General features: G+C 35.3%; 1 protein-coding gene across 6 annotated transcripts in view; it reads left to right on the top strand.

The window, feature by feature from the left end:
- Positions 1-12888, top strand: part of NEXN (nexilin F-actin binding protein) — a 53196-nt gene that overhangs the window by 20268 nt on the left and 20040 nt on the right. For 3 of the 6 annotated variants that reach the window (XM_059375205.1, XM_059375203.1, XM_059375204.1), the window contains 5 exons: positions 3972-4050; positions 5454-5645; positions 5842-5920; positions 6006-6154; positions 12435-12476. In XM_059375205.1, coding sequence (XP_059231188.1) covers positions 4024-4050; positions 5454-5645; positions 5842-5920; positions 6006-6154; positions 12435-12476 — 489 coding nt within the window. In that variant the 5' untranslated portion in view covers positions 3972-4023. The remainder of the gene's footprint in view (positions 1-3971; positions 4051-5453; positions 5646-5841; positions 5921-6005; positions 6155-12434; positions 12477-12888) is intronic. The other 3 variants (XM_059375208.1, XM_059375207.1, XM_059375206.1) reach the window with 2 other exon arrangements.

Here is a 12888-nt window from a genome sequence, read left to right on the forward strand (position 1 = left end):
TTCTAAGGTTTGAGAAGCTAGGAGAATGAAGGGTAAGTTTTATTAGTTATACAAGAAGAAATCTCTACTAGTTAACTCTAGATGTGATAGAGTGACTCAGGTAAGAGCTCAGGACTAGAGCTATTTGTTATTTTTATCTCAGGCACACAGATTACTCACAAACCTTGGTAATGACACACAGTCACATGTGGCCTGCTTTTATTAGAAAGTATTATTAATAATGTAATAACCACCCACAGGCTCACTGAACAGTAAAAGTTAAGACTTTGTTGATAGTTTTATGGAATTCTGTCCCATCCACCTCCATCATATTGTCTTCTTCCAGAGAGAAAACTTCAGCCCCAGATGGCTTCACTGGAATGTTCTTGGAAATATTTAAGGAAAAAGTGATATCAATTGTACATGAGGAAAGTCTTACAGAAAATTAAAGAAGAAATACTTCCCAACTCAGTCTATGAGAGCAGTATTACTTTGTTAACAAAAGCAGATGTTACCAAAAAAGAAAACTACAGACCAGTATCTCCCATAAACATCGGTACAAAACTTAACAAAATTTCATCAAATTGAATTTATCAGTCTGTTAAAAAGATAATGCATCATGACCAAATAAAGTTTATCCTAGGGATGTAAAGTAGAGTTAACGTTTGAAAAATAAATTAATCTATAATAAAAATAAAAACCATCTGATTAACTCAATAGATACAGGAAAAGCATTAGATTAAATCCAACATCCATTCCTGAAATTACTCTTGCACAATAGGAATAGAAAGGAATTTAATTTCATACAGGGCATCTAATAAAAATCTGTAGCTAAGATCATAGTTAATGGTGAAAGACTAATCATGTTTCTCCCAAGATCAGGAATAAGGCAAAGATGTCTGCTCCCCTCACTTCTATTTGACTTTGCATCGACTGTCCTATAGCCAGTATAGTCAGGCCAAAAAAAGAAGTAAGAGACATCCAGATGGGAAGGGAAAAAGTAGAAATGCATTCATAGATGATATAATCATCTATTTAGAAAATCTAGTGGAATCTCCAAAAAAACTCTGGTGGAACCAGTAAGTTAGTTTAGCCAGGCAGCAGGATATAAGATCAGAATTTAAAAATATATTTCTCGGGGCACCTGGGTGGCTCAGTCAGTTGAGCATCTGCCTTCAGCTCAGGTTATGATCCCAGGGTCCTGGGACCGAGTCCAGCATCGGGCTCAGCGGGGAGTCTGCTTCTACCTCTTCCTCTGCTTCTTCGCCCAGCCCCCAACTCGTGCTTGCTCACTCTCTCTCAAATAAATAAATCTTTAAAAAATTATATTTCTATATACTATCTTTAAAAAATTATATTTCTATATACTAGCAACAAATAATTATCAATTGAAATCTAAAAAAATAACACCATTTATAATAGCATCAAAAATATGGAATTATTTATGGATAATCTCACAGAATATGTGGAAGACCTGCATACTGGAAACTACAAAACATTTCTGAGAAAAAAAAATTATAGAATATATAAATAAATGGAGATTTGTATAGATAAATAGAGTTAAAATGGAGAATTCATGGCTTAGAAGACTCAAGATGTCATTACAGATTCAGTGCTGTCCCAATCAAAATCTCAGCAGGCATTTTTATAGAAATTGATTACCTGATTCTAAAATTTATATGTGAATTCAAAGGACTCAAAAACAAGTTTAAAAAAGAACAAAGTCAGAATTACATTAACTTTTTCAAGATTCATTATAATGTTCACTAATCAGACACCGGGGTGGCTCACTCGGTTAAGCATCCCAGTCTTGATTTTGACTCAGGTCATGATCTCGGGGTCCTGGGATAGAGCCCTGCATCGGGCTCCCTGATCAGCGAGAAGCCTCCGTCTCCCTATCACACTCCCCATGCTTGTGTTCCCTCTCTTCGCCGTGTGTCTCTCTCTCTGTCAAATAAATAAAATCTTTAAAAACAAAGAAGTTAAACATACATCTACCATAAGTCTTGGCCATTATACTTTACTTGAGAAATAAAAAAGCGTATGTTCACACAAAGACTTGTACATGAATATTCATAGCAGCTTTATGTATAATAGTAACTATAAACAACCCAAATATCCATCAACAGATTGTGGTATATTCATACAATGGAATAATATTCAGCACTAAAAAGGAATGAACCTTTGATATATATAACAACATGGATGAATCTCAGAAATAATTATGTTGGGTAAAGAAGCCTGACAAAAGGGACACCTGGGTGGCTCAGTTGGTAAAGCAGCTGCCTTCAGCTCAGGTCATGATCCCAGCGTCCTGAGATGGAGTCCCGCATCGGGCTCCTTGCTCAGCAGGGAGCCTGCTTCTCCCTCTGCCTCTGCCTGCCACTCTGTCTGCCTGTGCTCGCTCTCTTCCCCTCTCTCTCTCTGATAAATAAATAAAAATTAAAAAAAAAAAAAAAAAAAGAAGCCTGACCAAAGAGTACATACTATCTGATTCCACTTATAGAAAATTTCAGCTGCAATGACCAAAAGCATACCTGCCTGGGATGGGAGTGGGAAAAGCAAGAAATGGAGGGAGTTAAGGGGTCTGAGAAAAATTTTGTGGGTAAATATATATTCTTTTATGGTGATGTTGTCACAGGTACATTCATATGTCAGCTTATCAAATGTGCACTTTTTAAAAGTAGTTTATTGTATGTCAGTTAGTACAGCCTTTAAAATTTTTTAAGCCAATGGATAAAATTCTAAAAATTATTCAATTCAGAAGTAGGCAGGGAAACAGTAATAGAAGAAGGGAAAAAAAAAGCAAGCAAGAAGCAAATAGTTAAATGGTAGACTAAAGCCCACTGATGTAAATAATAACATTAAATGTTAATGGACTAAATGCTGCAATTAAAAGATATTATCAGAATTGATTTTTCGGGGCACCTGGGTGGCTTAGTGGGTTAAAGCCTCTGCCTTCAGCTCAGGTCATGATCTCAGGATCCTGGGATTGAGCCCTGCATCGGGCTCTCTGCTCAGCAGAGAGCCTGCTTCCCCTCATTCTCTCTCTGCTTGCCTCTCTGACTAGTGATATTTGTCTGTCAAATAAATAAATAAAAATCTTAAAAAAAAAAAAAGAATTGATTTTTCAAAAAACCAAGGTCCAATTATCTGGACCAATATGAAGTAAATAACTAGAAAAGTATATACATCATTCAGGTTAAACTTAAAGTTGGTGCAGCTATTTTAATATCCAATAAGTTCAAGACAGATCAAAAGAAAATTTTATATTGATGAAGGAGTCAATTCAAAAAGAAGATACTATAATGCATATCCACTTAAAAGAGCTTGAAATTACATGAAAAGAAATAGATGGAATTAAAGGAAGAAATAGCCAATTTCACATAGTTGAAGACTGTTAGAAGAGCTAGGCCACACACACAAAAACAATTAGTAAAGACACAGAAGATCTAAATAACACAATCAACTACCTTGACCTAGTTGATATTTATAGAATAATATACCCAGTAACTTCAGAATACAAATTCTTTGCAAGTACACTTGATACATTCAACAAGCTCTTCTGAATTTACAAGGATCTTTTTTTTTTTTTAAGATTTATTTATTTGAGAGAGTGAGAGCGAGCGAGCAAGGGGGAGGGATAGAGAGGGAGCAACTCAAGTATACTCCGTGTTGCGCATGGAGCCTGTCACAGGACTTGACCTCATGACCCTGAGATCATGACGTGAGCTGAAATGAAGAGTTGGACACTACAGCTGAGCCACCCAGATGCTCCTATAAGGATCTCTTAATACCTAATGTGCCTTCTCCCTTCTATACTCTGAATCTTGGGAAAGGAAGCTGAAGGTTATCCCAGTTTATTACTTGCCTGGATTGTGTCAGTGTTTTTTGAGGAGCAATTAACATGCTGTTTCTATTTACAAATATACATAACATATTAGGAATTAAGTCATTAAAAATTGTTACTCAATACTAATATATTTTTTCAGGTGCAAAAACATATAGAACTCCAAAAACCCCCTGAGACCGCATTCAGCAAACATGAATGATATTTCCCAAAAGGCTGAGGTAAGTCTCCAAAGAGGAAACATGGGATTGACTACAGAGCTCCAGAAACATAGATATGGTTGGTGGGAAGGTCATAGTTCATAATGATATAGTGTCAGGACAGAAAATGTAAAAGCTAAAGTTCATAGGCTGTTCCTGGGCCCAGTGTTTTCATTTGGGTCCAAGTCTTGGCAGCATAATTATTAAATTTGTGGATGACTGTGAAGTAGATGTGATGGCTAGCACCTTGAATAGAATTTTAATACTTTGATAAGTCTTAGAAGTTATTTTTTTTTTTTAGTATTAAAAAGCCAGATTTGATGTTTATCTTTAGGAGAAAGCAATAATTCACTCTCAAGTGAGGCTCCTTCTCAGCTACTTTTTCCAGCAGCTGCAGTAAAATTCTTCACTTTTTTTCTGGTTCTTGGCTGTACTTACTGGGAGTTGTAGTAAGAAGAGTTCATTTGCTGACACCCCTAGCATTATGAATTAAAAAAAAAAAAAACACCTTACATGGCCAATGACAGCACAAGACAATAATAAAATAAGGGCTGGGTATGCCACAGATTAATAAGTAATTTTCCATTATCACTAGGAGAAAAGGGTTTGGTGTTCTGAGGCACTGACGTTTTATTTACTGAAACTTTTTAGCAATCAGCTTAATTTTCAAAATGATTAAAACAAGCGGCTTTCCTGGTTTTAGAGTGGAGGGAAATATTTGCTGCAGTCTTTTACTCGATTCCTCCTTTTCTGGGAAGCTCTTTTGCCACCTTAGAGTTCAACCTGCTTGGAGTGATACGTTTTTACACATTTTTAATGTTGGTTTACAGATATTTTAGATGGGCTATACAGCAGCAGTACCAACCTCAAAATCACTGCTTATATGTAAAGACCCTAGTACACCTCAGCCACACATGGAAATAAAGGACTGCCTTCAGTTTGATTCATATTTTTTAGGGAAACAAGCAAGAGTGTTGATATATGAATTAGACTTTAAATCTGAAAGCCTGAACTTTTGCTTTGTTTTACCTTCACCTAATTTATTGAAATTAGTCCTGGTATCTTTTAAGGGAGAGATGACAAATCTGAATCTTTAATTATGGTGTAGGAAAATAGAGTATATTGTTTTAAATTACAACCCAGTATTCAATTTTTCTATTTCACTAGCCTTCAGCTTCAGGGGAATACACCTACAAAATGGTACTTCTTTATATTAATAAAGGTTTTACTCATATTTTCTTAATTTCATGTTTCATACTTAGACTTTAGCAAGTAATCAGATTATGATCGTACAAATGTTTCAAACTTGTTTCTATTTTGTTCTAATAAGTATTTCTTATGTTGCTTGTTCTGATCTATCTTTATCTGATTTCTTCCTGTGTTATTTTTTTTAACCTTTTTCTCTTTATTTTCTTCTAACGAAGATTCTGCTTTCTTCATCTAAACCTGTCCCAAAAACCTATGTGCCAAAACTTGGCAAGGGTGATGTAAAGGATAAGTTTGAAGCCATGCAGAGAGCCAGGGAAGAAAGAAATCAAAGGAGATCTAGAGATGAAAAACAAAGAAGAAAAGAACAATATATTAGAGAGAGAGAATGGAACAGGAGAAAGCAGGAGGTTATTTTATTTTATTTTATTCTTGTGCAAAATTAATTTTCATCTTTTTAATTTAGACTTTATTATTCACATTAACCATATTTTATATTAACTATAATTAAAATAATTTTCTGTATAAGTTAATTTTGAACTCTGAATATAATATAATTTAGTCTAAATTTTGGACACGTTCATATTAATTTATTTAACCATTTAGATTAAAGAAATGCTTGCATCTGATGATGAGGAAGAGGCATCTTCGAAAGTAGAAAAGGCTTATGTCCCAAAGCTAACAGGTAAGAAACTTGAAAGGTAAATTGTAAATGAAATTGCAAAAAGGGAAACGTAGCAAAATATCGAACGTGTTTCATATGTTCTTAGGAACTGTTAAAGGTAGATTTGCTGAAATGGAGAAACAAAGACAAGAGGAACAGAGAAAGAGGATGGAGGAGGAACGAAGACGCAGAATTGAGCAGGATATGTTAGAGAAGAGGAAGATACAACGTGAATTAGCAAAAAGGGCTGAGCAGGTATTCACTAAATATTGAATTGGTATGTGCTTCAGAAACTAATTGTACAGAGTAAAACTAACACATACATTTCCTAATTAAAATATTTTAATATAACGTTAGCTTATTAAGTAGCCACTAACTTGAAAACAAGATCTTAAGTACAAATATTTATTATCAAATGCCAAGAAGGATAAGGGCAGAATGTACTTAATTTTAAGGTTGAATGCTGAGATAACTTTTGTTGTGTACCATCTTGTCATTCAGTCCATATTCCTTACATGGTCCACATTTCTTGTTTTTCCTGACATGTTAGAGGGTTTCACAAAGATGTAAGGCAGTTTCACATAAACTATCCACAATAATTGAAATATTATTTCAATATTTCAATACTATTGAAAGACAATGGTCTTTCAATAGTAATCAATAAATACTTGTTGGTTATTACACATGAAGCTTAATTAGGATATCTTCCTACTCAAGAATTTGAGACAAATCATATTTTATTTAATAATGGTATTATTAGATTTTTTTAAAAGATTTTATTTATTTACTTATTTCACAGAGAGAGAGAGAGCAAGGGAGGGAATATAAGCAGAGTGAGTGGAGAGGGAGAAGCAGGCTTCCCATGGAGCAGGGAGACTGATGCAGGGCTTGGTCCCAGGACCCTGGGATTATGACCTGAGCTGAAGGCAGACGCCCAACGACTGAGCCACTGTTAGGCTATTAACTAGCTTATTAACTTTTTTTGCTTTTAGAGTTTTTTTTTTTTTAGATTTTATTTATTCATCAGAGACAGAGCACACAAGCAGGGGGAGCTGCTGGGCAGAGGGAGAAGTAGGTCTCCGGGCTGAGGAAGGAGCCCAACACAGGACTTGATCCCAGTAGCCTGGGATCATGACCTGAACAGAAGGCAGACACTTAACTGAGCAGCTACTCAGGCGTTCCAGCTTTTTTTTTTTTTTTAAGTTGGGGATGGTGGTAGAAAAGGGCAGAAATGTGTGGCAGCTATTTCCTTCGGATAGCCATCAATGATGCTCATAGCCACAAGGAACAAATTAGAGGGGAGAAAAAAATTACTACTATGATCTTAATTAGTCCTTTTAATGAATTTTGATTCCCATATTTTTTAGCTTACAGCATAAGAACTAAGAGGTTGGTAAGTATTTTTAAAATACTCAAGAATCTGAGGGCACGTGGGTGGCTCAGTGGGTTAAGCATCTACCTCCAGCCTGGTCATGATACCAGGGTTCTGGGATCAAGCTCCCCATCCGGGTCCCTGCTCCGTGGGGAGTCCGCTCTTTCCTCTCCTTCTGCCTGCTGCTCCCCCTCCTTGTGCTCTCTCTCTCTGTCAAATAAATAAAATCTTTTAATAAAAGAAAAGTCAAGAATCTGATCTAATTTTCAGAAAATCTATTCTCTCAAAATGATTAATGATTATAATGACATATAAACTTGAAGTCTAATAGTCTTAATTTTATTTTATTAAGTAAAGAATCGATCAATTCACAAAATTTCATTCATGCATTGATTCTTGTTTTATATTATAAATTATCTGTAGTCACAGACTTGAAAGGATGACAGTGATACTGTTTATGCACTTTACCTAGTTTGTAAGATCAAAAGAGACAATCAGTGTATTGAGGTTAATGAAATGGTACTTATTGCCTAGAGTTGTTGATAAGATTATATGAGGGCCTCTGTTATATCTGACTCTTGGTTTCAGCTCAGGTCATGATCTCGCAGTCCTAAGATTGAGCCCCGCATCAGGCTCCCCACTCAGCAGGGAGTCTGCTTCCCCTCTTTCTTTCTCTGTGTCCTCACACTGCTCATGCACACCTGCTTGCTCTCTGTCTCTCTCAAATAAATAAATAAATAAATAAATCTTAAAAAAAAAAGATTATAATGAGTTAGTGCAGAGCACTTAGAACAGTGCATGGTAGACAGTAAGTAGGCTATATATAACATTTCACCTAAATAATAGTACATGTAGATAAAATATCATGAAACCATTTTAGCTTTTCCTCCATCTCTCATCATTAACAAATTAACATAGTCTTCACAGTATAAAACCATTTTTATTGCAAAACTATACTTGGCTCTTTTTTTTTTTTTTTTTTTTTTTGTATCTGGCTCTTTTTTGCCTACTCTGCAAGTACCTTCAATCTATTTGCTATGCTCCTTAAAATTTCTTATCTTTCTAAAAAGAAAAATGACAAAGAAGGCAAAGTGTATGCCACACTTACATGTCAAAGAAGTTTACCCAAAATTTGAAAACAAAACAAACTTTCTGGGGGCACCTGGATGACTCAGTGGGTTAAAGCCTCTGCCTTCATCTCAGGTCATGGTCCGAGGGTCCTGGGATCGAGCCCCACATCGGGCTTTCTACTCGGGAGCCTGCTTCCTCCCTCTCTCTCTCTGCCTACTTGTGATCTCTGCCTATCAAATAAATAAATAAAATCTTTAAAAAAAAAAACTTTCTGTGCCATGAATAGCCACTTGTATAGTGGCATATAATGACATATACCAAGGATGCCTGGGTGGCTCAGTCAGTTAAGCGTCTGCCTTGGGCTCAGGTCATGATCCCAAGGTCCTGGGATCGAGTCCCACATCAGGCTCTCTGCTCAACAGAGAGCCTGCTTCTCCCTCTGCCTGCAGCTCCCCTTGCTTGTGCTCTCTCTGTTTGACAAATAAATTTTTTAAAATGACATATACCAGATGAGTTATAGAAAAGAGTTAGAATTACCTGTATTTTATCGCTTTGTACCTCTTTATCTAAAGAAAGGATGGCATGTACTTTATTTTTTATTTTAATTTATTTTTAAAGATTTTATTTATTCATTTGAGAGAGAGAGAGAGACAAAGAGAGCACAAGCAGGGGGAGAGGCAGAGGCAGAGGGAGAGGGAGAAGCAGAATCCCTGCTGAGCTGGAAGCTCCCCCGTGGGCCTTGATCCCAGGACCTGGAGATCGTGACTGGAGCCAAAGACAGATGCTTAACCATTGAGCCCCCAGGCGTCCCAGGATGGGCATGTACTTTATCTCTCCCATTTCCAGTCACAAAGATGAGAATTAATTTTGCAATGAAATTTCACCCGGAAATACAAATATAATAAGTATTATAGATTTTATATTATAAATATAAACTATATTAGCATATATAATTACATTTATAATGTAAATTATAAAATAAGGTAATAAAATTTATAATTAAAATATAAGGTATTTGACAACAAATAGTGGGTATGTACAGGTGGTTGGTCTACTTATTTTAAGTTTTATATACTTGTTCAGAAAGCACTAACTAGACTCATGAGACTTTAAGACCCACTACAACCCCAAGAACTGACTATATAGGCAGTGGTTTCTCAAGGAAAAACTATGCCTGTGTTGAAGAAGTGAGTTTGAATATGATGAAGACATGGGATACTAAGAGAGAGAGGGAGACAGAGTATTGTGGGGGAAAAAAAGCCACTTCTTTAGTAACTCCAGAAACTACCTGGCAGGGTGCCTTAGAGTCCTGCTTAATGAAAATTTTGGCTTATTACATTATTTGAGAATGTGTAGAGCAAAATAAACTACTAATAGTAATTTTATCTTACAAATATGGAAAGTCCAATTAAATTTTTTTTTCTGCTCACGTCTAATAAAATTGAATCTATCTTTGAATTTAAGAAGTATGACATAGGCAATCAAGAAAAATCTCAATGTTGGGGCAGCTGGGTGGCTCAGTTGGTGGAGCATATGACTTGATCTTGGGATCATCAGTTCGAGCCCCACATTGGGGATGGAGTTTACTAAGAAAAAAAAGTTTTCATGTTAATTTGAAAAACTCACTTGTACAAGTCCATATCCAAGAATGCTTGAGAAGGGATTCCTGAGTTAGGAAGATAACTATGAGATTCTAGGATCTTATGATGAATTAAAAATGGGTAGACTTCATATACTAAATGTTAGAATCAAGACCTATAAAATTTGGGGGAGAATCTTAATTTAGTATAATCTGGCTATCTTTGAGGATACTCCAATGGGCAAGGTTAACATCTGTCAACTTATAAAATGAGAATTTATTGGTAGAAGACTGGGATGTTGGAAACAAAGGGGTCAAAAGGAAGTTGCTCTGGGAAGGAGTAAAAGGAGTTTCCTTTTCATAATCAAAAGAAATAGTTGAGGGGCACCTGGGTGGCTCAGTGGGTTCCCAAAGCCTCTACCTTTGGCTCAGTTCATGATCTCAGGGTCCTGGGATCGAGGCCTGTGTAGGGCTCTCTGCTTAGCAGGGAGCCTGCTTCCCCCAACTTCTGCCTCTTTCTGCCTGTCTCTCTGCCTGTTTGTGGTCTATCTCTCTCTATGTTAAATAAATAAATAAAATCTTATTAAAAAAAAAAAGTTGCAAAGCATTTCTTGGATGGTAGCTTCTGAGAGCCAACAATATAACAGAACTGAATGTCTCAGTTCTCTGTGAATATACTGACAACATGGCCACTCAGACAAATTCACCTTTTCCTTTGTTTATTGAAACCCAATGGAAATAAAATTCTGTCTTTGTTAAAGTTTTAACAGTGGCTTAAAATGAGCAATGAAGCCAGCATACAACAACAAAATAAAAGCCACTCCAGATATAATTTATTATCTTACCATAAGCTAATAAAAATCAGAGTATGTTTTAGCAGCAAGTAAAAAAGAAATTTGGAGTTAAGACGTTTAGAATTTCTTTCCTATACTCTCAAAGTTTGGCTTCTCACCATTTCTCCTAGAACTTTTTATTGAGAGACAAATGTGATTTGTCAAGGAATTGTTAGCATTCTTTAGAAGGTAAATACTTTTTTTTTTCTTAAGTTTATTTATTTATTTAAAGTAATCTCTAGAGGCCGCCTGGGCATCTGCCTTTGGCTCAGGTCATGATCTTGGGGTCCTGGGATCAACTCCCTGCTTGGTGGAAAACCTGCTTCTCTCTCTCCCACTCCACCTGTTTGTGTTCCCTCTCTTTCTCTTTCTCTCTCTCTCTCAAATAAATAAAATCTTTAAAAAGAAAAATCTCTACATCCAGTGTGGGGCTTGAACCTGTGACACTGAGGATCAGGAGTCACATGCTCTTCCAACAGAACCAGGCCACTGAAGAGAAATAATTTTGTAATTATTTTATTATAGTATAAAATTTTTCTTAGTAGAACACAGCACTCACTAAAACTTTCACCATTTACATAGCAATATATGTAATAAATAATTGTGCAAAAGAAATTATTCTAAACACAACATAATAAAATTAATGTGTAAAATCCAATTTATTGTTAATTAAATTATTCAGAATTTATTTTTCAAGAAATTTGTTATCTTAATAAAATGTATTAATTCTCCCATGACAGAGAATATAGAAAAGGAAAGTGAAATGATGAAGAACAGGGACTTAGCCAGTCTAGTTCCTCCTATGAACCAAGGTAAAACAGAATTCCCTTAGACTGGTTAAGGAATGAACTACTTCCAGATTCTTCCACTGATGTTAAAAATCATGTCAAAACATAAACAATATGAATGTTTACTTTCTAACTTCTCCCATTTTCCCACTGCTTATGTTTCCTTTTCCTGAGATCTCAAACACTGCATTATTTAAACCATCTATCTTCTCTCTTGTTTCTGTTTGTTACATACATTAGCCTGCCCCTTAAGCTGCCCTTATGGTGTTTGTGATGAGTAATGTCCAAGTTGAGACCCCTTCTATTGAATGAGTGCCTTTTCCTCTTAGATGTGGTTAAAATAGAGAGTAAACGATTATATCTACCCGAGTTCTTGTCCCTACTAAACTTGCCATGTGAAAGCTAGTGCACTGCACTGTATTACTGTGTCAGTTATATTTTTTCCATATATTGATATTGCAAAATATAGTCATGATTATTTGATTACTAATGATAGGTTTTACTTTGGCTGGGGCAGAGACAGAGAATGGAGAAATGTTTCTGTATCTTAGTTTTATTGCTAATTTATAATTGCTACTTGTAAGCTTACAGCAGGTCATAAGAGTTTGGTCCACTCAAATTGCAGAATTACAAAGGTAGGCTTTATTTTCATTTTTTTCTTAATATATTCCCTAGATACTGATTTTTATGTCAAAATACAAAAACTAATATAATGTTTAATCTCCACTTAAAAGGACATAATAGGCTAATTTGGAGAAACATAAAAATATTCAAAAATTATAAATTTGAAAATTTACCATAAATCACAGCTAAATTACTTTTCAAGTGTATATTTAAAAGCAGAAAGCAGAAATTCAATGTAATGTAATGATATGAAATTCTCATTCAATAGATTGAGGACATAAACAATACGGGAACTGAATCAGCACCAGAGGTAAATGGACATTTCCTTTAATGAAACATCACCTAAAATTATCTGGTTCACAAATAATCTTTTAATTAAAAAATTAAAAGCATTTTTATTTTTATTATAATTAGAGCAACAACAACAAAAAGGACAGAAGTATTTTGCAAAGCAAGATCATACTTCTGCACTTTCAAACAATAGCTTAGTGTCTTAAAAGTATGAAAAAAAAGTATGTTTTTGCTTTCATGGTTAGAGACACAAGCCTCAATTTGAGATACTCTGTCAAGACTACACATTTCTTGAACTGTTACTAATAGTCAAGATTGTTGAAAGCTAACATTTTTTAAAAGCAGGGTTTTTTTTCATTTGTCTTCTTTCCTCAGAGTTCTTCATAAGTTTGTTTTGATTATCACATACTAGTAGAAAGTACAGTGTCTAG

This window comes from Mustela nigripes, chromosome 14 (assembly GCF_022355385.1).
Source record: "Mustela nigripes isolate SB6536 chromosome 14, MUSNIG.SB6536, whole genome shotgun sequence".
Lineage (NCBI taxonomy): Eukaryota > Metazoa > Chordata > Mammalia > Carnivora > Mustelidae > Mustela > Mustela nigripes.